At 48.6% G+C, this 27391-nt stretch overlaps 1 protein-coding gene across 1 annotated transcript in view; it reads left to right on the top strand.

The window, feature by feature from the left end:
- The window catches only part of LOC138966315 (nuclear pore complex protein Nup153-like), a 41759-nt gene that overhangs the window by 7989 nt on the left and 6379 nt on the right, over nt 1-27391 (top strand). The window contains exons 7-18 of the mRNA XM_070338500.1: nt 303-413; nt 747-803; nt 1062-1124; nt 2510-2698; nt 3094-3249; nt 3665-3973; nt 4506-4671; nt 5527-5754; nt 6119-6298; nt 10184-10342; nt 24032-24187; nt 25532-27028. Coding sequence (XP_070194601.1) covers nt 303-413; nt 747-803; nt 1062-1124; nt 2510-2698; nt 3094-3249; nt 3665-3973; nt 4506-4671; nt 5527-5754; nt 6119-6298; nt 10184-10342; nt 24032-24187; nt 25532-27028 — 3271 coding nt within the window. The remainder of the gene's footprint in view (nt 1-302; nt 414-746; nt 804-1061; nt 1125-2509; nt 2699-3093; nt 3250-3664; nt 3974-4505; nt 4672-5526; nt 5755-6118; nt 6299-10183; nt 10343-24031; nt 24188-25531; nt 27029-27391) is intronic.

Below are 27391 nucleotides of genomic sequence, written 5' to 3'. Positions count from 1 at the left end.
TGTAAACCTTCCAGGAGGTTGACATGTAATTGGAAAAATTAGGGTCACTTGGGCTTCTCGGGTAGCTTCTGATTTTGAGCATTCTCCTCTCTCTTTCCTGTGCATCATTAGATTATGTCGGTTGTTATTGTCACTTATTTGAACGGCTGAAAACGACGTTAAACACCAAATAAAGAAAGAAATTGTCACTTATGTGGTTGTCCTGGTGTTCTTCTGGAGATTGCGTTTGCTACGTAAATTTTACTGTCAGTTTTCTTTTTATGTATTTTAATGAGATCTCTTTGCATCACCTCTCTTTACAGAATTCACTCCCGTTACGGAAGTCAGTGAAGGCTAAACCATTGAACAACTCGGGCAATGCTGTTCTCAGTTCTTCTGCCACGCAAATCTTGAAGACGCTAGAAAGGCTGTCGGTGAGTACTTTGAATTCGTCTTGCATACAGTTGGGATAGTACTTGCACATTTGCTGTTGCCCTGTTTTAATTGACTAGGTTCATTAGCGTTCATTATATTTATACATAACATATTTGTTAGAGGTATTCATACATTACAACTGATTGTGGCATCTTCAGGTATGTCAGCAAGTGATTTTTTTTGAATTTTTAAAAATGTTAGGTATTTGTGAGTAATTAAGTGGGCTAAGCTTACGCTAAAGTTTACAACTGGAGTGAGCTTGCACATATTTTCTTGTGATATGTTTGAAATTAAGTGTGTTGTTTCTGAACTGTTAATTCTTGCAATTTCAGGATGCAAAGAGATCTCGAGCGAACGACACTGAATCAGAGTCCTTGTTGTCTTTCACGGTAAGTGGTCATCACTGTCATGTTCACATAATTTACAGGGAGCTTTACACATAGCACCTCACATTTCACAAACTCTAGTAGCTGAGAATAAGAATAACTTTTGAGAAAAAAAATCTTTTCAAAAGTTTATCAAAATTCAGGTAAAAAAATAATTTCCTTTGGTACTTGAAATTTGACACTGACTTTACGTATATGAAATATTTTTGATGTGGATGAGTAGTTCAGAAGATAACTGGGTTTTTTCTTCTCTTTTGCCAGCCTTCCAGTTACAGGAAAGCCTCCAGACCATTGCAAACCAGTTTGCCCTCTCGCTCACTGGAGGTAGGAGTTTGTCTAGTGTCTTTGACTGTTCCATGAAGTGATATGCCCACAAATAATTGGCTATTTTTTGAGTCACTTGAGAAAAAGTGACTCTATGTAATCGGTCAGTGTTAGTCTGTCCGGCCGGCCGTCCGGCCGGACGGCCGGCCGGACGGCCGGCCGTCCGTCCGGCCGTCCGTAGACACCACCTTAACGTTGGACTTTTCTCGGAAACTATCAAAGCGATCGGGCTCATATTTTGTTTAGTCGTGACCTCCAATGACCTCTACACTTTAACGATGGTTTCGTTGACCTTTGACCTTTTTCAAGGTCACAGGTCAGCGTCAAAGGAAAAATTAGACATTTTATATCTTTGACAAAGTTCATCGGATGTGATTGAAACTTTGTAGGATTATTCTTTACATCAAAGTATTTACATCTGTAGCCTTTTACGAACGTTATCAGAAAAACAAGGGAGATAACTAGCCTTTTCTGTTCGGCAACACACAACTTAACGTTGGGCTTTTCTCGGAAACTATAAAAGTGACCGGGCTCAAATTTTATGTGAACGTGACTCCCAGTGACCTCTACACTTTGACGTCTGCTTTGGTGACCTTTGACCTTTTTCAAGGTCACAGGTATGTCTTGAAGGAAAAAAATTGAAATATCATATCTCTGAAACTATTCATCGGATTTGATTCAAACTTTATAGGATTATTCTTTACATCAAATTATTTACATCTGTATTGTGTTGTGAATAGCAATTTCTTCCTGTCCATCTGATGCCTCATATAATATTCAGAACTGCGAAAGTGACTCGATCGAGCATTTGCTCTTCTTGTTATCTGATTAGTCTTGAAGCGTATGATGTTGAGTGCGTATGATGTGTTTGTCAATATTAAATGACAGGGTTTAACGTTTTGAAGGTGGATCAGATTTTCTTGTTAATGTCTGATTTCAAACTGAAGTAGAGACGGGCGCTGTGGCGTGGTGGTAAGACGTCGGCCTCTTAATCGGAAAGTCGAGGGTTCGAATCCAGGCCGCGGCCGCCTGGTGGGTTAAGTGTGGAGATTTTTCCGATCTCCCAGGTCAACTTATGTGCAGACCTGCTAGTGGCTTATCCCCCTTCGTGTGTACACGCAAGTACAAGACCAAGTGCGCACGGAAAAGATCCTGTAACCCATGTCAGTGTTCGGTGGGTTAGAGAAACACGAAAATACCCAGCACTCCGAAAGCGGCGTATGGCTGCCTTAATGGCGGGGTAAAAACGGTCATACACGTAAAATTCCACTCGTGCAAAAACACGAGTGTACGTGGGAGTTTCAGCCCACGAACGCAGAAGAAGAAGAAACTGAAGTAGTGGAGAGCTAATCACTTATCAGTTTCGCAATGTGTCTTGCGTACAGCTGCCTGTGCGAGGTCCCCCCACACACCAGCTCAACACCCCTGTGGCTGCCAGCATTGCCAAGAACCGACAGATTATCTCCCTTCCTGCTCGTCGCCCCAACCCGCCTGCCGCGAGCGCTACGTGTAGCAAGCAGGACGACAGGAGGCAGGATGTCGCCCACATGGATGAAGGCGATGAAGATGTTCGAGTGAGTCTTGTTTCTTGGCGTGCATAGTCCACAAAAGACATGGTGCATTGTTTGACAGGTTATTTTTTTAATTACAGGCTGGTCAACGTTGCTTGATGGTAAATATGTGCACTTAGTTTGGTGGGTGATTCCAACGGCATGGCAATTTTCCTTGTTTTTATAAAGACAGTAACACTGCCTGTCTCTCTTGTTAATTAAACGATATTCCTGTTACATGATGATAAAAATGTACTCGCCAGAAGACAACAACAAGAACAAATAAACATAACTTATTTTGTTGCTGTTTTCTGGTGGGTTCATTTTTTGTTATCTTGGTCTAGTTCCTCTCACCTGCTGTCCTTTGTTCCATTTCTAGTCTTCCTGTTATCAAATAACAACAAGCGTTCCCTTCACAGGTTGTGAGAGTAGAAGAGAAGCCAGCTCAGGCAAGGACCACGACGACGAGCAGCTCAGCTGTTAGCGAGGGGCCGTCAAGCTCCAGGTCTAGCGGCAAGATGAAACATCCCAAGAGTTATGACACGCGTCCCAAAGCTGCACGAGAGGAGGATGAGGTTTGTGGAAAAGTGTTTTTAGAAAAAGAGACAAAGAAACAGTATGTTTAGTTTTCTGCTCCTGAGTCATCATTTGTTAACAGAATGAGTCAGAAAGTCTATCAGCTGCAGTATTTTGAGTTTGAATCATGTTATATGGAGGTGGGATAAAAAATATTTGTTTGTGCTGTTGTTCATTCCTGGTAGAAACATCACATTATTTTGTACTGGATGAATTGTTGAAAGCTGTTCAAAAGGTAGAGAGCTTTCAGCACATATATACAAAGATGTGACGAATAAGTAGGCTAGCATCTCTTCACCCAACACCCTATTTCAAATAAATGGTTTGTGCAAAGAGCTGTTTTTTGATGCAGCTATATCTGTTGAAAGTGCTGCATGTCAAGTTTGAATGACCAGTTCTGTTTGTATTTTGCAGGTGGTTGAGATCCCCAACCTTCGCACCGACTTCACATTGCCCATCAGCGCTGCAGGCTTCAGTCTGGGGCTCCCCACCGCTCCCCCTCCCTCCTACTCCTCCTCCTACTCCTCCTCCTACTCTTCCTCTACCTTCTCTGCTACCTACGCCTCCACCCCTTTTAGGTCATCCGGCCACTCGGTCGCCACAAAAACCAGCACATCCATGTCCATTCAGAGCCCCCCTTCAGTTAATGCGCATTTCACCTTCTCCTCCCCCATCCAGAAGTCTGCGCCTGGAAGGTCTGGTTTCTCTCCTGCTTCTACAGAGGTAAGTTTTGGTCTGCTGGTTGGACTGTGTGTGTAATCATTTTCAGTAATGAAAGACTACCATCCAGTTTGTGTGAAAAGATCTTCAGTAATGAAAGACTACCATCCATTGTGTGTGTGTGTGTGTGTGAAACTGTCTTCAGAGATGAACTATTGTGGATTAGGGTAGGATGGTGCTTTGGATTTGGGAATTTTTGTTGTTGAGGAACACATACTCAGGAATTCTTTTGCTGCTAAGTAGTCGGCGTAATGGCTCCATAAAGCTGCTCTTTATTCTTAACTATGAGAAGTAAATCCTCATCGACAATTTTATTGTCTGTTCTCAGAAGATTTGTTCACGTTTTCCCAATTATTGCTAAGATATCTTGTCAGGTTTAGCTGGGAAGAAGTGTGTCTGGGCTGGTGATGTCCCTTTGTGCTTGATATACTACTGCACACCCACATACCTTCACACATATTTGAGCAATTAAACACACATCCAGATATGTCAAATTTGAATTAATTCATGAATAAAATTGTCTTGGGTATGACAGGATTTCCAGTTCAGCAGCCCGCTGAAGGTGTCGGATAGCATACAGGCCAGTAGCTACAAGTCGGCCATGACGTCCACTATTGGGTCGTCACCAATGAGCTCACAGAGTGGCTTCACTCCTGCCGCCTGGGGATCCACTGCACCCAAACCCAAGTCCAGCTTCACAGGTGAGATGCTGTACTGATAATGAAGCTATGTCAGTGTTTTTTCAATCACATCAGGCATATCTACCCTCACCATGTTTCCTCCAGGGGTTGTGTGCAAAAGAATATGGTCCAACGGTAGTACTCAATCACTGATTTGTTGGAATCTTGAACAAATCTCAATTTCAACAATCCGACCTAACACTTGGTTCCCAGCTTGTTGGGCACTTTCTGGTGCATACAACCCCAGGATTTTGCAGAGAATCTTTCGTTTAGTTAAATAATAATAATATAACACCTTTTCATACTTCATTCCAGGAAAGATCATAGCTGTTACTTCAGTGTACCTTTTGAATTTGAATCGTTTTTCCCTAATTTTTCTCTCAGATAATAGTATAAAACCATTGTCTGTGTTTTCTGGAAGAATGTTTTGATTCCAGAAGGGTATTGGTGCAAGGAAATAATCCTTACTGGTGTAGTTTCCATCTCTAAAAGTTGTTAGCTGTTGTGTTGGCAGTGTAGGAGGGGAGGTAATATCCTGTCATGTGCTGTTGTGTTGGCAGTGTAGGCGGGGAGGTAATATCCTGTCATGTTTTGAAGACCTTTGTTCTTGCATTCTCATTATCATAGGTTAGGCAGAGCTGGTGTGGGTTTGATTCTGCTTGTGTGTTGTGTTGTGATTAGAAGTTTGTTACTTAAAGATAGAAGAGATAGTTTGTAAGTATTCTTTGAATTATTGAAACTGAACGGAACATGTATAATCCAGTCCTATAATCAGTAGCATTAGTGGGAGCAAGACTCAGCTAATGACAACTTGCTGAGATACTCGACCACTACTCCAGTATGTTCTATATGTTCAAAGACTTTTTCTTTTCACAGGAAACGCCCAGGCTAGCCCTGTGACCAGCAGTTATGGTGGCATCATGTCACCTTCATCTTCGTCAGACCGCCCCGTCATGGCGACTCCTGAGCTCAAGTTTGGCAGTGTCATGGATATTCTTGGAGGTGGGAACAAAAGTCCTGCGAAATATTCTCCGTCTGGGTCTGGCTTTCAACCTGCCTCGCAGCTCAAGCAAGGGAGCGTGATGGATATCTTGGGTGGAAAATGTGAGTTAAAGAGTCTGGTGTTGTGATCTTTACGCTGTAAGGAGTTAGACATGAAAAGTGTGTTGGTTAGACATTAAAAGTATGTGGGAGAGAATGGGTTATGAAGAAAGAAATATGCTTTGTCTCATGTACTTGGGAGTTCTGTATGTAGTTTTTAGCGTTCTCAGTTGCTGAAAGGGGATCAGACGAAGTTCTCAGTCAAAGTGAAAAGTCTCAGGAAGTGTATGCAAGGTAGGGGTAGAAGACACTGCTAAACACACATGAAAATAGGGTTTAAAAGAATGTAGGCAGCTGTTTGTTGGAATTCTCTTTTCACCAGACACTTCTCAATCAAGCAAAAATCACTGAGCCATTTCATTTTCAGCCACCACAACAGCCGCCTCCACATTATCGGGGTCAGGGTCTACAGGCGGTGACAGTCTGTTTGCCAAGTTTACAGCACCGGCCGGCACCTGGGACTGTGACGCCTGCATGCTGCAGAACAAACCTGACGCGGCAAAGTGTGTCGCCTGTGAGACTCCTAAACCTGGGACCAAACAAAGTGGTAAGAGGCCCTGTTTTGTTGTGATAACCATATTTTTTTTCTCCTTCATTACTGAATTTGGTTTTGTACAAAACTGATCTCTGATAGAAACTTGAAGTTTGACAGGGAGTTCCCTCCTTCACTCAACCGGGTCCCAGGCCTTGTTCAGTTTTGGGCAAGTTTGGGAAAATCAGCCATGAGGAGTTTTTGTTTCAGAGAGTTTTGAAATGCTTGTAGAATTTTGAAGTTTGATCAACAAGGCTTTGTTTGATTTTTAGTGGATGATGCACAGCTTAGGACAGAAAATGTTTGGTTTGATGCTGATAGCATAGAATATTACAGAAATATTAATAGGTGCAAGTGAAGGGAATACGAGGACTAGAAACAATTTTTACAAAGCACTTTTAGTTTGTTTGATCAGAGTTATACAAGTTACAAAAGTTTGCCTGTCAACATTGCTTGGTGTTATGCTTGCACTAGCAACAGTCTTTGTGGCAGTTTATGTGCCTACATGGATCATTTTTATAGTGCTATAGCATCGACCAGGATCTTGAGGTTGTGGCCTGACATGTGGCTAATAACTTCCAACACCCTGGTACAATCAGACATTTTTCATACATGTGATGGATTTAGTTTGTCAGAAATGACACATTGGAACAAATGTGGTGTATTCCGTGGATCCAATATTTCTCTTCAATTGAAGTAGCACAAGTTACCTGTAAACATTTCTCTGCTTGCACTAGCAACAGTCTTTGTGCCAGTTTATGTGCCTTCATGGATCATTTTTATAGTGCTATACAGGGCCTAGCATTGTAAGCCGTTCGGCGTACTTTACGCCGACATAACATCTCCAGTACGCGGAACTCGATTTGGTGTACGCCGAAATGCAAAAACCTGTTACAGCAGTCCCTCTCATGAACGGACACCCTTGGGCCATAGCAAAACTGTCCGTACATTGCAGGTGTCCGGTCACGGGAGGGGTGACCACACCACCCCCTCCCCCATACACTCACACAGAGACACACAAACAACAGGATTGAGTCTATGATAATCACTTCTTGTGGCTACTAAACAATAACAATAAACTCCTAATACTTCTTTAAACGTTCTGTAAAAAGGATTTGTATGAAAAGTGTTGAAAAGAAGAGATAAAATAAATCCTCAAGACAGTGAACACACTCACCATGCACTGACATACGAAAGCAGCCACACAAACACAGCACAGAGGAGCGTGTGCAGATGCTTTGCAAGAATAAGCTTGAAAACCAGTTTGAATAAATAGCAGCAGATAGAGCTGCATGTCATAATCATGTAATTTATTTTTTTCTTGTCTGGCTTTATTGACTGCATGCCGATCATGTGGCATGGCAGTGACTTTTCACTCTTCAGTCGGAAATACACTGTACATAACACAGCTCCCATTCTCCCTCACTAATGCCTACCCCAAGCCGTGACAACTGATGCTTGGAAATTGTGTGGAAGAGTACACCTCTCTATTTCTCTCCAATGCTCTTCCTGCTGACATGCAGTGACACCGGACACCCCACAGAGTTTAGCCAGCTAACCCTCCACCCCCCCCCCCCCCACCCACCCCCTTCCTCTCTCTCTCCCTCCCTCCAGTCATGTACTGTTGGGGGCTGTGGCCAGAGAGGCCAGCTGCACTGTTCACTCAGAGCAAAACCAGTTGACAGTGTCGTAACTTTTGACAAAGCAAGACAACTGAAGGGTTCATAGATTAGGCAACCGACTCATTGGTCAAGGCTGAGGGGAAACAAGAGTATCTTGTCAATGAAAGAGGTTAGGCCTACACATAGACACACGATGCTGAGAACTGTGGCCGGTTTTTCACTCACTTTCGCTCAGGACCTTCATCGACTGTGGTTTCTGTTGTTTACGTCCAACAGACAAGAATAAAAAGCTCAGTGCAGTTTCATGTTGGCATCTTCGCATGTACTCCACTCCTGACCAAAACTACCCCGCCTCCTCAGTGATGGGTACACGTGCACTCAAGTTATCAGTGACTGTCATCACGCCATTCCGGCTGTGATCTTTGTACCAAGAACCGGACTGCTCTGTTATCGATTTTGTTGTGGTGAAAATTTGACTGCGATGGTCTGTCCGTACATTGGAGGTATGACCTGCTGTTGGGACCGAAAATGAGTGTCCGCGTCCACGTTTTGCAGGTGTCCGTTTAAGGGGGGGCAAATATAGAAGGAAAACACTCCGTGCCAAGCAAATGTGTCCGTACATGTCAGGTGTCCGCTCACGCCGGGGGCCGTACATTGCAGGGACTGCTGTATTCCCAAACGGTAAACCCAAACAGTCCCAGCTTTTGTTTTGTGCGCCGTTCGGTTCAATTCTCAATCGGTTTGACAGTTTGCTTGAGCACGCACTTCCTCTGGCATCGCGCGAGCATGCTTTGTGCCGGTGTTTTGTGGCTCTACACGTGAAATAATGTCTCGAAGCGACATTGTTGAACGTGGTCAGCCATTCAGTGACAAAGAATCCAGGTATTCCTGGAAGTGGGAATGGCTAGATTTCGTTCCGAAGGCAAGTCAGAAGAAGTAATGTGCCGATACGGACTATGGCTCCGAAAGGTTGCTATTTCTGGCAAAGCATACTTTTTAACAACTTCAGTTTGTTCTCTGTGTATAGTTTTCAACATTTTTAACTTAAGCAAAGGAGGGACATGATTTATGCCTGAGACTGTGTATAGTTTTCAACAACTTTAAGACAAAGAGTGACATTGCTGACATTGAGGGACATTGTGTTTGTTTGAAGAAGGTAAGCACTTTTAGGCCAAATAACACAAGATTGTCAGTTTTCTTGTTTTCTGTCTGTGTTTTGCTTGTTGGTGAAGGCATAATTTAGTTGCTCAATCTTCTTTGGGGGGGGTCATTTTAGGTAAAAAATCTTCAAATTCGGGGGTTTTCGCCCCCCGAACCCCCACCAGGGGCCCCACTGGGGGCCTCCTGCGGCCCCCAGACCCCCGCCTTTGTAAGCTGAACTCACTTTTTCCAATGCTAGGCCCTGGCTATAGCATCGACCAGGATCTTGAGGTTGTGGCCTGACATGTGGCTAAAAACTTCCAACACTCTGGTACAATCACAAAGTTGTCATACGTGACGGTTTTAGTGTGTCAGAAATGACACATTGGAACAAATGTGGTGTATTCAGAAGATCTGAAATTTCAATTGAAGTAGCCCAAGTTTGCCTGTAAACATTTCTCTGCTTGCACTAGCAACAGTCTTTGTGGCAGTTCATGTGCCTTCATGGATCATTTTTATAGTGCTATAGCATCGACCAGGATCTTGAGGTTGTGGCCTGACTTGTGGCTAATAACTTCCAACACCCTGGTACAGTCATACACTTCCAACACCCTGGTACAATCAGACAGTTTTCATAAATGTGATGGTTTTAGTGTGTCAGATATGACGCATTGGAACAAATGTGGTGTATTCGGTAGATCCGAAAATGTCCCCTCTATGGATGCAGCATACTGTTCATGTTGACATATCCATTTCCAAAGGACTGTGTATAATCAGAGAACACAGTGATTTGCACTAGGTCATGTAATCAGCAGAAGCCGTGCCTGTGAAAGCATTTGACTTCAATATGGGTGGTGTAAAGAGAATGTACTGTTCAAGGCGGCGAACTTTATGACAAGGACCTACACAATTGGTGATGGGCATGTCACTGTACACCCTTACCCCTTAATTAAAGATGTCCTCATTTTATACATTGACTTAAGTCCCACTCTGGCTTGTGAATTAGAATAAACTTAATAACAGAAAGGAGAAAGTTGGGGCATTCACCTGCAGGGGTATATTTGATCAAATGTTGCCACCGATCAAGTCCGGTATGGGTGACGGTCTGTGTTCACATGTCTGTCTTTGTCTTTTTCAGCGCCATTCACAGCATCAGGGTCAGGGTCTACAAGCGGTGACAGTCTGTTTGCCAAGTTTACAGCACCGGCCGGCACCTGGGACTGTGACGCCTGCATGCTGCAGAACAAACCTGACGCGGCAAAGTGTGTCGCCTGTGAGACGCCCAAACCTGGGAGTGGTGAGCCGCACTTTTTCATCTTGAGTAGTTGAATGCGTTCTCTGTGTTCTCATCAGTGTTAACCTAAACCTGTTTTGGTTGCTTGGACTAGAGTAGATTTAAAGGGTGGATTTGGAGCTGTACTCCATAGTAGCATGATGTTGGCGCCTTTTGTCTTGCAGCTTACACCGGATCAAAATGTAGTTATTTCTAAGAAACATTTTGCTAGACTTTAACCCATAACTTTATCAAACCGGATTTTTGTTTTGTTCTGTTTCATCAGTGTAATTGAGACACTTAATAGCATACTAACTGTGACATTAAATTACATATTCTTACTCCCAATCACATATAGCATTTGACACAGTCTGAGATGCTAGGTACTGAAAACGCTTACCCGTCTAACAAATTAAAGGGAAGCAACCCCATCACCAAATAGGCAAACGTAGCCATGGTAACGGGCCGGTACCCCGGGAGTTACTTCCCATCTAGTGGATACTACGTCACTTCCTATACCAACACGTGGTCATATTCATACGGCTTTTTCAGTCCTTGAGAGTAGGACGTCTGATTTTTGCGCTCCTGTGGCTTCCTCGGGTGTTTGTTGACACCTGCCGGCCACTTTACCTGTCTTCCCGCTTGCTGGCTCCTGTAGTTGGTGAGCTCGTTCCTTTGTCTTTCGTTTGACTGGAATTTTTTGCTTGTGGTTGCTGAATTCTGTCCAATTTTGGACCTGTGTTTTCAGTAGCTGTTTTTTGTCTTGTCGCCATTTTTGTTGTTGCCAACTTGGCTGACGTAGATCAAAATGTTTTTAAGCCGTTGCTTGCCAGCTTTTGTGGTTGGCGAGCTTGGTTTATTTTCGTCGTTTGTTGACGAGAACTGTTTTTTCTTTGCTGAATTTCTGTCCTTTCGGACGTGTTTGTTTCAGTGTTTTTTGTGTTGTCGCCATTTTTGTTGTTGGTCAGTTTGTCTGACTTACTTTTAAGTGGTGTTAAGCCTTTGCTTGCCGGCTTTTGTGGTTGGCGAGCTTGGTTATGTCGTCGTTTCTGACGATAACTGTTGTTTTGTACTGAGTTCTTTGTCCTTTTGGACTTGCGTGTTCAGTAAATGTTTTGCGTTGGACGCCTTTTTGTCTTTCAGTCAGTATGACTGACTCGGTTAAGAGGCGGGGAGAAGCCGACGTTTAGAACAAGTTTTAGTCTAAGTCGCTTCCTTTTCTTCCAATTCACTTTTTTTTTGTTGGTGTTTCGGAAGATGCTCGCATTACTTTGTTTATGTTGCCTGTTTCTGCGCCTAGCTCTTTTGCTTGGCGCAGCCGGACACTTTGTTTTTGCCTCCCCTTTTTTGGTTGGTATCGGAGCAGTGCGCTCTGATGTCTTCAATGATGTATTCCTTAGTTCCAGAGATTTGGAGCATGGTTAAGGAGGGGTTGCAGATCTCCACGCCGGCCAGCAGCTTCGCTCTTCCGCCGTCCGTGGGGAATGTCCGTGACCGCACCTTTGGATTCCGGTCCAGGAAGTTGTTTTCCGGTCTTGTCGGTTTCTGCTTCCGCGGGGGGCTTTACCGGTAAGTCGAACTGGTCCACCAGCACTCGTCATGCTACCGGACACTCCCTTTTTGGGAGACAGTTCTTTGGGGCAAGGTCACTACTTGCATTCCCCTGTTCATACTCCTCCGTTCCCGGCCGTGGCATCGGTTGGAGCAGAACAGAAGCGGCAGTCGTTTTCGGCTGCTGTGTTTCCGGGTCACACCGGGAGCATTCCCTGTTCATACTCCTCCGTTCCCGGCCGTGGCATCGGTTGGAGCAGAACAGAAGCGGCAGTCTTTTTCGGCTGCTGTGTTTCCGGGTCACACCGGAAGCATAGGTCCTCCACCACATGTACGCGCTGCCGTCTGTGCTGGGATTGACCTAAGACTGGCCTCCGGGCTTCATGGCTTCCGGCCTCAGTCTACACAGCCTTCGTTTCCGCGTTGTGCGGCTTCGGCGGTTGTGTTTCCGGCTTCGGCCGGATACGTTGTCCCTCTTCCTGGTAATTCTGGACGGATGCCACAGAGGGAATAGCAGCGTCCGGCTTTCGTGCACTCTGTGCATCTCACCGGAAGCATTGGTCCTCCACCACATGTGCGCTCCGACGTCTGTGCTGGGGTTGACCTAAGACTGGCCTCCGGGCTTCATGGCTTCTGGCCTCAGTCTACACAGCCCTCGTTTCCGCATTGTGCGGCATCGGCGGTTGTTTTTCCGGCTTCGGTCGGATACTCTGTCCTTCTTCCTGGTATTCCGGACGGATGCCAGAGAGGGAACAACAGCGTCCGGCTTTCGTGCACTCTGTGCCTCTCACCGGAAGCATAGGTCCTCCACCACATGTACGCTCCGACGTCTGTGCTGGGGTTGACCTAAGACTGGCCTCCGGGCTTTATGGCTTACGGCCTCAGTCTATGCAGCTCTCGTTTCCGCTTTGTGCGGCTTCGGCAGTTGTATTTCCGTTCTTGGACGGGTACGCTGTCCCTCTTCTGGGTTATTCCGGACGTTTGTCAAAGAGGGAGCCACAGCGTACGGCTTTCGTGCACTCTGTGCCTCAGCCAGGGCAATCATTGCTTCACCCGTCGGGTGTGGTCTTTTCTGCCCATACAGTTCCGGTGGCTTCGGATGGTCACTTGACTTAACCTTTTTGACTCACATGCGAAGCAAAAGTGAGTCTATGTACTCACCCGAGTCGTCCGTCCGGCCGGCCGGCCGGAAAACTTTAACGTTGGATATTTCTTGGACACTATTCAGTCTATCAGTACCAAATTTGGCAAGATGGTGTATGATGACAAGGCCCCAAAAAACATACATAGCATCTTGACCTTGCTTCAAGGTCAAGGTCGCAGGGGCCATAAATGTTGGCTAAAAAACAGCTATTTTTCACATTTTTCCCATTTTCTCTGAAGTTTTTGAGATTGAATACCTCACCTATATATGATATATAGGGCAAAGTAAGCCCCATCTTTTGATACCAGTTTGGTTTACCTTGCTTCAAGGTCAAGGTCACAGGAGCTCTTCAAAGTTGGATTGTATACATATTTTGATGTGACCTTGACCCTGAACTATGGAAGATAACTGTTTCAAACTTAAAAATTATGTGGGGCACATGTTATGCTTTCATCATGAGACACATTTGGTCACATATGATCAAGGTCAAGGTCACTTTGACCCTTATGAAATGTGACCAAAATAAGGTAGTGAACCACTAAAAGTGACCATATCTCATGGTAGAAAGAGCCAATAAGCACCATTGTACTTCCTATGTCTTGAATTAACAGCTTTGTGTTGCATGACCTTGGATGACCTTGACCTTGGGTCAAGGTCACATGTATTTTGGTAGGAAAAATGTGTAAAGCAGATTAATTTAGATTTACCAAGCACAATGTTATTTTGCATATAGCCCCTTAACTACCGAAAGAAAACGAAAGTGAAACTAGAGTTATACCCCAGAGTGACCGCCCTTTGCAGGTGGCGCCAGCAGTGCTTGGCGCCAAGCGCTGTCAGCTGGAATGCGGCACAGGCAACGCGGGCGCGCCACTTATCACTTCACCTCTTTTCGCCGACGTGTACACATCGGCAGTGCTTACGGTCTAGTTTCCTGGATCTCTACCGGTTGTGTTTTTCGTTAGTGATTCTATGGCTTATTCTTCTTGGAAGAAAATACATAAAGAAGATTAAGCCTCCTTGTGTCTGTGCACGGTGTTTTTCCCTACGCTTCTGGTGTGAATACCGTTGGTTTTCTTGTGATCTTCACACGCGACCGGTGTCTTCTTGTTCAGGGAAGTGAACATTTTTTTTCTATTTTTGATTCAGCTATCGTCTGCTTGCTAGCTTTATCTTCTTTCCTAGTTCATTCACATTATAATTATGTCTGGTTCTGATCAGAGCCGGGATAGCACGGGACGTTGGGCCCCCAGCCCGTCCCCTACTCCTAACGCTCTGCGTAAACGTCGTTCCAAACAAAGAAAGTTGGATCTCCTCCAACAAAGGTTGTTGAGTGCGCCGATTTCTGGCCGCTCGACCCCGGAGCCCCCTTCCCCTTTGAGTGGGGGCTCCGAGGTTCAACCTTCCCTCTCTCACCCGCCTTTACGGAGTGAGACCCCCTCTGGTCTACTAGTTGGTTCCGGGGGGCAGGCGGGTGGTCCGGTTTTGACTGACTACCCCCCTCCCCCTGGTCTTCAGGGTCAAGGTCCGGACCAACTGCGGGGTCAAGTCACGGAGGCTTTGGAGGCGGTCTCAGCGGTCTCCACTGCCTCCCAGCTACCTGCAGCGTCCTCCGCAGCTCTCTCTGGCCTGTCAAGTTTTACGGGACGCTGGCTTCCTGGGGATTTCATCTGTCCAGTCACTCGCAGCCCCTTGCGTGATATCGGACTTAGATGGCCTGGTCATGTCGGTTGACCGTTCCTCTCCCAATCACGGGGACGCCGACCGGACCACGAGCCTGGACAAGGCCCGGTCAATAGGCCTGGGCGAGTCCGGGGCCCGGGCCCCATGTTCTCACGGGGCCGGGGCCGGGGCCCGGGCCGCTGGCCTGGACGGGGCCCGGGCCCCGTGCTTTGACGGGGCCTGGGCCCGGTGCTCCGACGGGGCCGGGGCCCGGGCCGCTGGCCTGGACGGGGCCCGGGCCGCTGGCCTGGACGGGGCCCGGGCCGCTGGCCTGGACGGGGCCCGGGCCCTGTGCTTTGACGGGGCCCGGGCCCGGTGCTCCGACGGGGCCGGGGCCCGGGCCGCTGGCCTGGACGGGGCCCGGGCCGCGGGCCTGGACGGGGCCCGGGCCGCTAGCCTGGACGGGGCCCGGGCCGCGGGCCTGGGCGGTGCCCGGGCCGCTGGCCTGGTCGGGGCCCGGGCCCCGTGCTCTGGCGGGGCCCGGGCCCCGGGCCCGGTGTGGGCCCCGGCCCGGGCCCCGTGCCCCGACGGGGCCGGGGCCCGGGCCGCTGCCCTGAACGGGGCCACGTTTTGGGACAGCTCCCGTGCCGCTCCTCCTAACGGGCCCGCGGCCCGGGACGGTTCTGATGTGGCCCCCCCTCATGGGGGACATACCTCACAGGCAGTGACCTCCTCGGTTCTGGCGGGCTCTGGTTTTGACCACCCCCAGGACTTTGATTTAGGCCTGCCTTCCGCCTTTCGGGAGTTCGACGACATCTCGTCCGAGGACGATCTGTATCCCGATCTTCAGCCTCCTAAGGTTGCTGACACATCTTCAAACAGTCTTCTTTCAATGATGTCCTCATTCAAGGAGGAACTCTTTTCTCTGAGGCGCTCCGTCCAGGGTCAGCTTGACTCTCTCTCCTCTGCAGTCCGGGGAGGAGGTTCCGGTTCTATACCGTCAACCACACACTCTGAGAACCCCTCGGCTCCCCCGGCTCCACGCCATGGGTGTCCTCCTTCTCCTCCGCTGGCTCTTTTTGAGTCAGAGGAAATTTCCCCTGAGGACCCGTCTGCCGACAGGTCCACGGTGACAACCACATTCCTCAACCTGTTGGCGGACAAGTTGGGAGACGGGGCGTTTTCCGAAGGCCAGTCCTCTAAGGCTAACGCTCGGGCGGCCTTCGACTCCATGCAGGGGGGTCCCCTGAGTGACAGGCGTTCGCGCCTACGACTGACCTGTCACCCTAACCTTCGGTTGGCGTGGGACCTCGTGCTCCAGTCTTTCCGGTCTAATGATTCGGACAAGACTGGCAGCACTGTCCCCCCAGAGGCCCAGGACACTGCTCCCTCTTTCCCCAATCCTAGGGAGCCTTTTTCTTTCCCTAGGATGACTTGTAAAAGCGGGGGTCAGTTCGCGTTCGACGCTAGCACCCTCCCTTTTCAACACACCAGTAAGGCGGTGGGTGCCGATAACGAACCTTTTCGGGGCTCTGCCCCTGCAGTGTCCTCCTTCGCTTTGACCCCGTTGGCTTTTTCGCATTTGGAGGGGGTTGTCAGCGACTCTCTTCAATGTCTCTCCAATGCATGGCATTGGTCAGACGCTGCCATCAACTCGACGGGTACGGTGGCCTCCGGTCTGGTTTCACGCCCCTAGCCCAGGTGGACGGTAACCAGGCCGGACACGCCTTTTCTGCCCTTAGGGCCGCTATGACCTCTCAGACGGAACTTCTCCTCCGTCTCAGAGCACAGCTGCTCGCGCTGTTCCGGGACGCACACCTTAAGTCGTCCTATCTCTCACCTGAGGAACGGCGTTCTTTGCGGAACACCCTGACCACGCCGTCTGCACTGTTTAATCCCGGTACTGTCAAGGCCGTGGTTGAACAGTCGCACAAGCGGCGTCAGTCAGATTTCTTGGTAGGGTCGCGGACGTGTTCTGCCCCTCCTCCCAAGCGTCACAAGGGCAACCCACCCAAGGATTTCCGCCCCCCTGCCACTCAAACTTCTTCTTTTCAACCGGTGCGGCCCACTCGGCAACCGGAATCTCAGAATTTTCGCCGCCCTCAGCCCGTCGGGCAGAAGCGGCAGAAGGCCCGGAAACCAGGGCAGAAGGGCCCCCAGAAGCGGCAGCCTTCTTCGGGTCCCTTTTGACTCGCCCCGCCCGCCCTCCCAACACCCCGCCCCTCTCCTGTCCTCCGTGGGCTCTCTTCGACGTGCTCTCCCGGCTTGGGAAAAACACGTTCGAAACCAGTATGTGTTGAGAGTGGTACGGACGGGGTACTCCTTCCCTCTGGTTTCCCCCCCTCCTCTCACGGGCGTCCCGATTGCGTTCCCAGAACCAAGCGATCCCTCTCGGGCTCGTGCTCTGGAGGCAGAGGTCCGGGACCTGTTGACAAAAGGCGCCATCTTCCCGGTGTCCAACCCCGGCCCGGGATTTTACGCCCGTCTCTTCACGGTCCCGAAAAAGAACGGCGAGTTCAGGCCGATTCTCGACCTCTCTGCTCTAAACGAGCACATTCAAAAGTCTCCTTTCAAGATGGAGACTCCCCCCTCTATCAGACTTGCCATCCGGCCGGGGGACTGGGCCACGTCTCTCGATCTATCGGACGCTTATTTTCACATCCTGGTCCACGAGAACGTTCAACACCTCCTCCGGTTCGTCTGGTCAGGGGTGGTCTACCAGTTTCGGGCCCTCCCCTTCGGTCTGTCTCTGGCCCCCCTCATTTTCACCAAGGTCACCAGAGAACTGGCTACCTTGGTCCGGGCGGAGGGAGTTCGCCTGAAGCTCTACCTGGACGATTGGCTGACCCTGGCGGCAACCCAGTCCCTCTGTCGGACTCACTCGCGCCTGGTCATGGACTGGACTTCAGAGTTGGGCTTTCTGATCAACCACTCCAAGTCCGACCTCCACCCGTCCCAATCTTTTGTCTATTTGGGCATGTCTTTCGACACGGTGGCCTACACGGTGGCTCCCACCTCAGCCCGTCTCGACGCCCTAACGTCACGGATTGCGCGACTCAGTGCTCGCCGCACCGTGACCCTTCGTCACCTTTGCCAACTCCTGGGTACGATGGAATCTCTTTCCCCCCTCCTTCCCCTGGGGAGGGTGTTCAAGCGTCCCCTCCAACGAGAAGTCGCTCTCCGGTCCTCGAAACCACCTGTCTACTCGCAAGTGATCACTCTGGGCCCGTGGTTTCTGGCCGCTGTCTCTCAGTGGTTAGACCCGGTGTGGCTGAGGACCCCGGTACCCATCCAGCCCCCAGCCCCTCAGGTGTTTCTTTTCACGGACGCCTCCAAGACCGGCTGGGGCGCTCACCTCGATCTTCTCGAGACCTCCGGCCTCTGGAGCCCTCAGGAGTCTCTACTCCACATCAATCTCCTCGAGATGGAGGCAGTTCGCCTCTCTCTCCTTCAGTTTGCTCCTACCCTTCGGGGAAAGTCTGTTCTCCTTCACGGGGACAACACAGTCTGCCTAGCTTACCTGAAAAACCAGGGGGGCACACACTCAACGTCCCTCTCGTTGAAGGCCGAGCAGATCTTGCTTTGGTGTTTCCAGCAGAACATCCTCCTCTCAGTACAGTTCATCCCGGGGAAACTGAACTCCCTCGCGGATCTCCTCAGTCGCCGAGATCAGATCTTGCCGACCGAGTGGACCATTTCCCACAAGGCCCTTCTTCCTCTGTGGTCCCACTGGTTCACTCCGTTAGTGGATCTCTTTGCCACTCGGTACAGCAAGCGACTCCCTCTGTACGTGAGTCCGTTTCACGACCCCATGGCCTTCGGAAAGGACGCATTCGCTCTGCCATGGTCGGGTCTCCAAGCCTACGCCTATCCCCCGACGGCTCTGGTAACCCGAGTCCTAGCCAAGTACGCTCAGGAGAGGCCCACACTGCTTTTGGTCGCGCCCTTTTGGCCCACGGCAGCTTGGTTCCCCGAACTGGTCGCGCTCTCCCACGTTCCCCCGTTCGACCTCAATCTCGACTCGCTCAGTCTCCTGCAACCTCGATCGGGCATACCACACCCCGCGCCCGACTCCCTCCGCCTGACCGCCTGGCTTTTGTGCGGTCAAAACTGCGAACATTAGGACTTTCGTCACACGCTGTTTCCTTGTCTCTTGACGCTCGGCGTCCCTCTACTAACAACCTTTACTCCCTACGCTGGTCCACTTGGGTTTCCTTCGCTGCCGGAAAGAAATTTGACCCATTACAGCCTTCTCCAACCCAGCTGGCTAATTTCCTTTCCTCCCTTCATCTACAGAAAGGTTTCAAAGCTTGTACCCTCTTAGGGTACAAATCGTCGGTCACCAGTACCATCGCGGCTGCCACGGGGGTTAGGCCTCTCCATCTCATTCATTCTTCCCTCATCACCAATCTGATCGACGGAATTAAGAATCGTTCTGTGCGCAAAACAGTCACCTTTCCCAAATGGGACGTTTTCCTCGTGCTTAACGCCTTGAGGTCTCCTCCGTTCGAACCTCTGAGCTCTGCCTCCCTTCGGGACCTCACTCTCAAGACCGTTTTTCTTGTTTCGCTCGCAACTGCTCGCAGAGTCAGTGGTATCCACGCCATTAGTGGTCTCCCACACGATGTCGAGTTTGCCCCTGACCTTTCGTCCATGACTCTTTCCTTTTTGCCTGAGTTCAGAGCAAAAAACCAACTGGCTGATGTGTTTTCAGCCCCCATCGTCATTCCCTCTCTCACTCGGGACCTTGACCCTGATGATCCGGATAGGTTTTTATGTCCCGTTCGGGCCATAAAGGCCTATCTTGACCGTACTGCTTCTCATAGGGCCACTAAACGAGCCTTGTTTATCTCCCTTCTGCCTAACATGGAACGAGATATCTCCAAGCAGACGATTGCTCGCTGGTTAGTTTTTCTGATCAAACAAATTTACAAAAACGCTAACCTGACACGAACGACTCCGGTTCGTGCACATGAGATCCGGGCCATCAGTTCCTCACTCAGTTTCGTTCGGGGGGTGCCGTTGACTCAAGTCATGCACGCAGCCTACTGGAGGTCTGTGTCTACCTTCACAGACTTCTACCTCCGCACGTTCTCGGCTAGACGGGGAGACGAGACCTACGGCATCAAGAAAGCTGTTCTCTCACAATCTCTGGTCTCTCTCTAGGTGAGTGTTGTCTCTTACCATAGATATGTGGATATTTTCAAATCCTTGGTTCATTCAGACAGGGGCCAGGTCCTTAGGTGTTCACTGTGCGTGCACCTCTGCCTTCCCCCTGCTCTGCCAACCTTCGTTTGGGAGTGATAAGGCATGGGATCCCAACCTCCTCGGTGGTATTCTATGCAAAATAACATTGTGCTTGGTAAATCTAAATTAATCATGAAAATTTATATTAATTTTCTTATTTATTTATACTTACCAACACAATGTTATTCTTATTGCTCCCTCCCTCCTCCCCTCTTCACATGCCTATTCGGTTTTATAGGTGAAGTGATAAGTGGCGCGCCCGCGTTGCCTGTGCCGCATTCCAGCTGACAGCGCTTGGCGCCAAGCACTGCTGGCGCCACCTGCAAAGGGCGGTCACTCTGGGGTATAACTCTAGTTTCACTTTCGTTTTCTTTCGGTAGTTAAGGGGCTATATGCAAAATAACATTGTGTTGGTAAGTATAAATAAATAAGAAAATTAATATAAATTTTCATGTTCTTAGTGTATGATGTCATTGCTAGGTTTAGTTATTTGACCTTGACCCTGAAGGTCAAGGTCATGTAAAGGCCAAGGTCAAGCATGTGAGTCGTATGGGCTTTGCCCTTCTTGTTTCTCATGTCAGTCAAGGAGTGAGTGAGGACGATTTGAGGGTTCACGGGTTTCCGGTTTCCGGTTATTCCGTACATCTTTCAGCTACCAGGAACTGTGACTTCGGTCAGTGTGTGTTGGTTGACAATTCTGACGTTCAGTTGGTTGTCAAGGAAGACATGCGGTCGGGATTTCCGTCAATGCTCAAGTCTGTATTTGAAGCTGCGGCGGAGGTTACATCCCGTTACTTTCCTGAGGGCGCATCAGCTTCGCCGGCTTCCGTTTCGGTTGCTTCCTTAGCGATGCCGACTTTCGTTCCGGGAATAAGGATGTTTCCTATTTCCGGTTCTAAGAGTCTCCCTCAGGTCTTACCAGCAGCCCTCTTTTCCGCATTGTGCGGCTTCGTTGGTTGCATTTCTGGCTTCGTCCGGATACACTGGTCCTCTTCCTTGTCTTAACGTATGGGTGACGGTGATGGAGGTTCAGCGGCCGGCCTTCGGGCGTTCAGGTTCTCCTCGGCCGGGACAGTTGTCATTTCACCCTTCGGGTGGGGTGGCTTCCGTCCATTTATTTCCGTTGGCTTCGGATGTTCTCTCGGCGTTTTCTTACTCTCACTCCTGTCAGAGTATAAGTCAAGATGATGTCCTGATACGCGGGTTTCCGGTTATCCCGGCATCGTTTCGCCACTGGTGTTTGGCCTTCGGCCTTGTCTTTCGCTTGACCACTCTGATGTTCAGTCTGTGGCTAGCGAACAAACATATTTGGGATTGCTGTCAAAGTTCAGCTTGCTCTTGAAACTGTGGCGGAAGTTTTTTCCCTTTATTTCCGGAAGGTGCATTAGCTGTTTCGGCTTCCTCGTTGGTTGCCGCTTCGGCGATGTTGGACTTCCGTTCCGCGAAGAGGGAGGATTCCTGCTTCCGGTTCGAAGTCTCCTTCTGTGGCATACCACCGTTTGCAGGTTTGGCGAAGTTTTTCTCATGCCTGAAGTGGTATTCCTTATGTTCCTGTTCCTCTTCTTGTTCCTCAAGGCAAGTTAAGGAGCAGGCTCGGCCTTGGCTGGCTTCGGCTTCATAGGTTTCTGCGTTCAGTAGTCCTTTGCTCTCCTGCGGTCACCTTTTCCGGTGACGCGGGAATTGCTTCCTCTGCTGGTATATCAGATTTTGAGAGACTCGGTTGTGTTGGTTCCAGAACACATCCTTGTTTCTTCAGAGGAGATAGGACGTTCGTTTTTCGGAACTTGCATCTCTTTGGAGACAATCATCAAAATGTTACGGCCTAGGTCCGTTTAATTTGATGTGTTCACTTTCAGTGACTTCAGTTTTCTGATGACGTCTTCACTCTTTGTTCAGCCTTTGGGGTGAACGAAGAGCAGATGCTCCTTTCCTCTCTTCACTATGCTCTTGTGGTTTGGTGTTGGAGGATTTTGTCTCGAACTAGCAGATCACAGATCAGGTACAAGAAACTCCTTGAGAGCTTTTCCGGTGGTAGAGGGATCTCATTTTTTGACCAATTGGCGCTAATCGCTGGTCATTAGGGGATCGAGTCGAACTAGGAACGTCAGTTCTCCGACTTCTCTCTACAAGGGTTGAAATAGAGCACTCCTACTCTTTAGAAGCAGGCCCAGTCCTCTGCTCAACCCAGACTGTCAGCCTAAGGGCAAGCTCAGCTTGCTTTTTGCGGTTCGAGATATGTTCTGCTTCGGGAAGGGGGAGGGGCTTAGCTATGGTAAGCCCCATCTCCACCGAAGTACTCCCGATCTCACCCCACCTTCCGCCCTTTACTTTAGTGATGGCGGGAGGTCCCCTTTCGGGCGCTTTCGCATTTATATGCAGCCAATGGTTGGGGGACTGTGAGGTTTTGGTTTGTCTTTCGTCGAGTCCGACTTTGTCCTTCTCTCACGAATAGACTGGTTCTGATGTTTCGTCCAAACTTAAGATTCTCTTAAGTTGGCCTCGGAGGTTACATGCAGATTTTTGAAGGGTGGATCGTCTTTGGCTTATGCTTTTGTCTTCAGCTTTTCGCTGGGTGACTATAGCTTTGCCGGTGCATTCTTCTGTGGAATTTTAATCTTCCTTTCTTCACTCTCATTCTGAGCATGAGGTGAGTCAGAAAGATTTTCTGTTAGATCGGGTTTCTTTTCAGTCACCCTTTTCTATCACAGGCGACTATTTCGATGGTGGTTGCCTGTTTTGATTTATGTGTCCATGGTCACCAGTCACACCAGGCTTCGCCTCTGTGACTTTTGCACCTTCGGTTGCTTACGCACTTTTGTAAGTAGCTTCTTCCTCGTACTTTCTCTTTCTGCTTACGTGAAAGGGTAGAGGATAACTGGGTACCATCTCTTTGACAGTAGCCAGACTGCTGGTTACGGCACCCTTATCTGGCATACTTATGGGGGATGATGTCAAAGATCGCAGTCAGGTTTTTCTTGAAGTTCTTTCTTTGTCACTACCCAGGAGTACTACGTTTCTTTCCTTGGTTAGATTGAACTCTAACGCAGAGAAGCAGTACAGTGTGTTTTGGGTGGGTGAGTGTTTCTTCACGTTCTTGGAACGTTAGGAACATTTATGCTTCTTGTGAGTTTTTTTTGGTTGGATTTGACTCTGGTACTTCGTACTCAGGGGTCTCTCTTTCCTTCTTTTGTGTGGAGTTCGGTCAGTCTTCTCTGGACCGGACCGGTAGCTCTCAGGTTTTGTCGAGCTTGGCATTTCCTTACAACAGAAGGGGGGGGGGGGGGGGTGTCAGTCTGTCTTTCCCCTCCATTCGTCTCCGGTTCTTTTAACTTGGGATCGTCTCTCTTCCTAGGCCGTTTTTTCTTTATGGCCCGGAGAAGAGTTGGGCACAGCTTACTTGCTCTCTGAAGTTTTCTTTAGCAAGTTTTGCCTAAGAGTCACTCTGGCTGTCAGTCAGGAGTTCGCTGGTCTCTTTCTGTCTTGTTGGCAGTGGGCCAGTCCCTGGCAAGGGGGTTAGAGTGAGTTAGTTTTCTCTTTCCCATCGGCCCTTCTTGACTTTTTGGCAGTGGGCCAGCTTTTGGCAAGGTGTTTAGAGTGAGTTAGATTTTTCTTTCCCACCGCCTTGTTGATGTTATCTGCTATATGTGATTGGGAGTAAGAATATGTAATTTAATATAAAATTTCTTAAGTAAATTTTCATTTGATTATTAATATACTTACCCCAATCACATAGTGTAGGCCCGCACGCCTGCCCCGCTTATGGTATTTTAATTTCTTTAAAGCCGTATGAATATGACCACGTGTTGGTATAGGAAGTGACGTAGTATCCACTAGATGGGAGGTAACTCCCGGGGTACCGGCCCGTTACCATGGCTACGTTTGCCTTTTTGGTGATGGGGTTGCTTCCCTTTAATTTGTTAGACGGGTAAGCGTTTTCAGTACCTAGCATCTCAGACTGTGTCAAATGCTATATGTGATTGGGGTAAGTATATTAATCAAATGAAAATTTACTTAAGACATTTTATATTGTAGCTGATGCATAAAAACACTTCTACTGAAAGAAGATCACAGTAATTTTTGACCTGTCAGTAATTTTCTCGTCCTCTTTGCAGCTCCAGCCAAGCCGTCGGCCCCAGCGAGTGACTTGATGGCCAAGTTCCGGCCGCCACAGGGGTCGTGGGAATGTGACGTGTGTATGGTGCAGAACACTGGTGGTGACACCAAGTGTCTTGCCTGTGAAACGCCAAGACCTGGCACGCAGGCCACAGGTCAGTTTTTGAGTCACTTGAGAAAAAGTGACTATGTAATCGGTCAGTGTTAGTCTGTCCGGCCGGCCGTCCGGCCGGCCGTAGACACCACCTTAACGTTGGACTTTTCTCGGAAACTATCAAAGCGATCGGGCTCATATTTTGTTTAGTCGTGACCTCCAATGACCTCTACACTTTAACGATGGTTTCGTTGACCTTTGACCTTTTTCAAGGTCACAGGTCAGCGTCAAAGGAAAAATTAGACATTTTATATCTTTGACAAAGTTCATCGGATGTGATTGAAACTTTGTAGGATTATTCTTTACATCAAAGTATTTACATCTGTAGCCTTTTACGAACGTTATCAGAAAAACAAGGGAGATAACTAGCCTTTTCTGTTCGGCAACACACAACTTAACGTTGGGCTTTTCTCGGAAACTATAAAAGTGACCGGGCTCAAATTTTATGTGAACGTGACTCCCAGTGACCTCTACACTTTGACGTCTGCTTTGGTGACCTTTGACCTTTTCCTTTGAAGGAAAAAAATTGAAATATCATATCTCTGAAACTATTCATCGGATTTGATTCAAACTTTATACATCTGTATTGTGTTGTGAATAGCAATTTCTTCCTGTCCATCTGATGCCTCATATAATATTCAGAACTGCGAAAGTGACTCGATCGAGCGTTTGCTCTTCTTGTTAAAAAAAGAAAGAAAAAAGTTGAATGTAGAAGCATGTGTTAAGGAAATGAGATTTTACTCTCGATACTCTCCTCGTGTGAAAATGTGAAATAATTAGAGGGCAAAGTTAATGGAAAGGAGATGGAGGGAGGGCAAAGTTTACTATTTCTAGGCAGTATATTGTTGCCCCTTAATGCAGTCTTGGTTTGAGTGATAAAATTCATAGTTACACATTTTACCTGTGAAGAAGACGTTATACCTTGAGTGAATAATCAGAGGGGAGAGCCTAGAACAAAAGACTAGTGAGTAAAGGTTACGGGAAACCAGTTTTCTGGTATGCTATGGAAGGGACAGTTACAGATATTGTCTTTATAAAAACCTTGTGTGTCAAGGCAGTTCTTGCATACCCTGTGTACAGGGTTAAGTTCTGCTTTAGGCTTGTCTTAAACTTTAAATTGCACTGTGTAGATGCATTACACCAGTTTTCATAGCCAGCACTTTTACACTTCCTTCGCTGTAGGGTAAAGAAAAAAGACATGACAAGGTGCTGGGTACAAAAACTGCCGTAACTTTTCAACACTGTGTAGATTTAACAAGAATATATAAGTCCTAAACAGGAATGAAGCCTGCATTAACAAAGAAGAAATAGAGTGTGTATACTTACTTTCCACTTGTGTGTGCAGGGTCAGTACCAGCACCAGCAGCACCAGCTCCAGGGGTAGTGGGACCCAGTGGGGGGTTGATTCTCTCTTCCATCCCCACATCCTCTTCAGGCGCCTCCCCCTTCCTCTCCGCCGGCACCTCCGGCACAGAGTCCTCAACAGGCTTCAAATTTGGAGCACCCCCCTCTTCCTCCTCCCTCCCAGCGGCTGGGGGCTTCATGTTTGGAGCATCCAGTTCTTCTGCTGCTAAGGCGTTCGGTGCAACATCCAAGGATTCATCGGGGACTGCTGGCTTCAAGTTTGGAACGGGGGCCGCAGGAACCACAGATTCCTCAACGGAAAAATCTAAGTTTGAGACAAGTTCTACTGGTGCCAAGGACACTTCCGGCACAGCAGGCTTCCAGTTTGGAAGCAAGGACACCTCAAACTCCAACAGTGCCTCTTCCACCGCCGGCTTTCAGTTCGGAGCCAAAGACTCCACAGACACTAACGGTCCCTTGACCTCTGCCGGGTCAGCAGTGAAGTTGGGGGCCGGTGCAGACTCCAAACTGACATCTTCAACGGCCACTGGTTCTGGCTTTCAGTTTGGTGCACCTTCGGCCCCCAGTGGTGGTGGTAGTGGTTTTGTGTTTGGTGCGCCCAGCAAGACTTCCCCGGCACAGGACAGTGCAAGCTCCACCTCGGCCTCTGCGCTGCCTGGGGGGTTCAGCTTCAAGACTCCATCAGAGGCAGGGGGGGCTCAAACCCAGGGCAAAGACTCAAGTGCCAAGAGCGTTGATAAATTGACTTCACCCCAAGAGACAGGCAATGAGGGGAATGCCCATAGTTTGTTCACTCCTGTGTTTGGTGTGGGCAAACCTAGTAACAACTTCTCCATGGGTGCGGCCCCTTCATTGGCGACAGGGGAAGCAAACTCTGTGACTGGCGGATTTTCATTTGGGGCGACCGCCAGCAGGGACAGTGCTGCCCCGTCTGTGTTCGGCTCTGGCCTGACATCTAAAGTGACCTTTTCTGGCAGTGACGATTCCAAGGCAGAAAGTCGAGACAGTTCTGCTAAAGCACCGTCACTTTCTGGCGGTTTCAGCTTTGCAGCTGCTGCCAAGACCAACAACGATACTTCTGCCAAGCCAGGACTCTTCTCCTCTTTAGCGCCAGACTCGAGCAGTAAAAACGGTCCCAGCTCCTCTGTTGCTGCTCCTGCTTCCTCCGGTTCAGCGGGGTTTGCGTTCGGTGGTAACGCCACAACAGCCAGTCCATTCGGCTCTGGTGCTCAGCTTGGCGCAGGAGGGTTTGGTTCCGCCCCCTCTGCAGCCAAGCCGGTAGTGAACGGAGAAGTGGCCGCCCCAGGAATGTTCGCCTTTGGTCAGCAGACTTCGACCTCCACCGCTGGTTTTTCCTTTGCCACTCCAGCTGCCAACAAGGATGGTGTGGGGAACGCACCTGCACCGGCCAAGTTGCCCTTCGCCTTCGGTGGTGCGGATTCTGGCAAGTCTTCGGGGAAACGTCGACTTGACAATGGTAGGAGTTTGTGTCTTTGTTGAACCTCAAATTTGTTTTGTATAACTGTGTTTTCAATTAGGTTTGCTCTTTTTAAAATTTGTTTTTTTAGTTGATGGGAGGGGGGGTGATCTTTTTTATTACATTTAGTCAAGTTTTGACGAAATGTTTTAACATAGAGGGGGAATCGAGACGAGAGTCGTGGTGTGTCTGTGCATGTGTGTGTATGTAGAGCGATTCAGAGTAAACTACTGGACCGATCTTTATGAAATTTTACATGAGAGTTCCTGGGTATGATATCTCCACCCCCTGCGGGTTAGGGGGAAGAATTTACCCGATGCTCCCCAGCATGTCGTAAGAGGCGACTGACGGATTCTGTTTCTC

Source organism: Littorina saxatilis, linkage group LG5 (genome assembly GCF_037325665.1).
Source record: "Littorina saxatilis isolate snail1 linkage group LG5, US_GU_Lsax_2.0, whole genome shotgun sequence".
In the NCBI taxonomy this organism is placed as follows: domain Eukaryota; kingdom Metazoa; phylum Mollusca; class Gastropoda; order Littorinimorpha; family Littorinidae; genus Littorina; species Littorina saxatilis.
The sequence above is the reverse complement of the archived record's forward strand: the minus strand, read 5'-3'. Positions and strand labels throughout refer to the sequence as shown.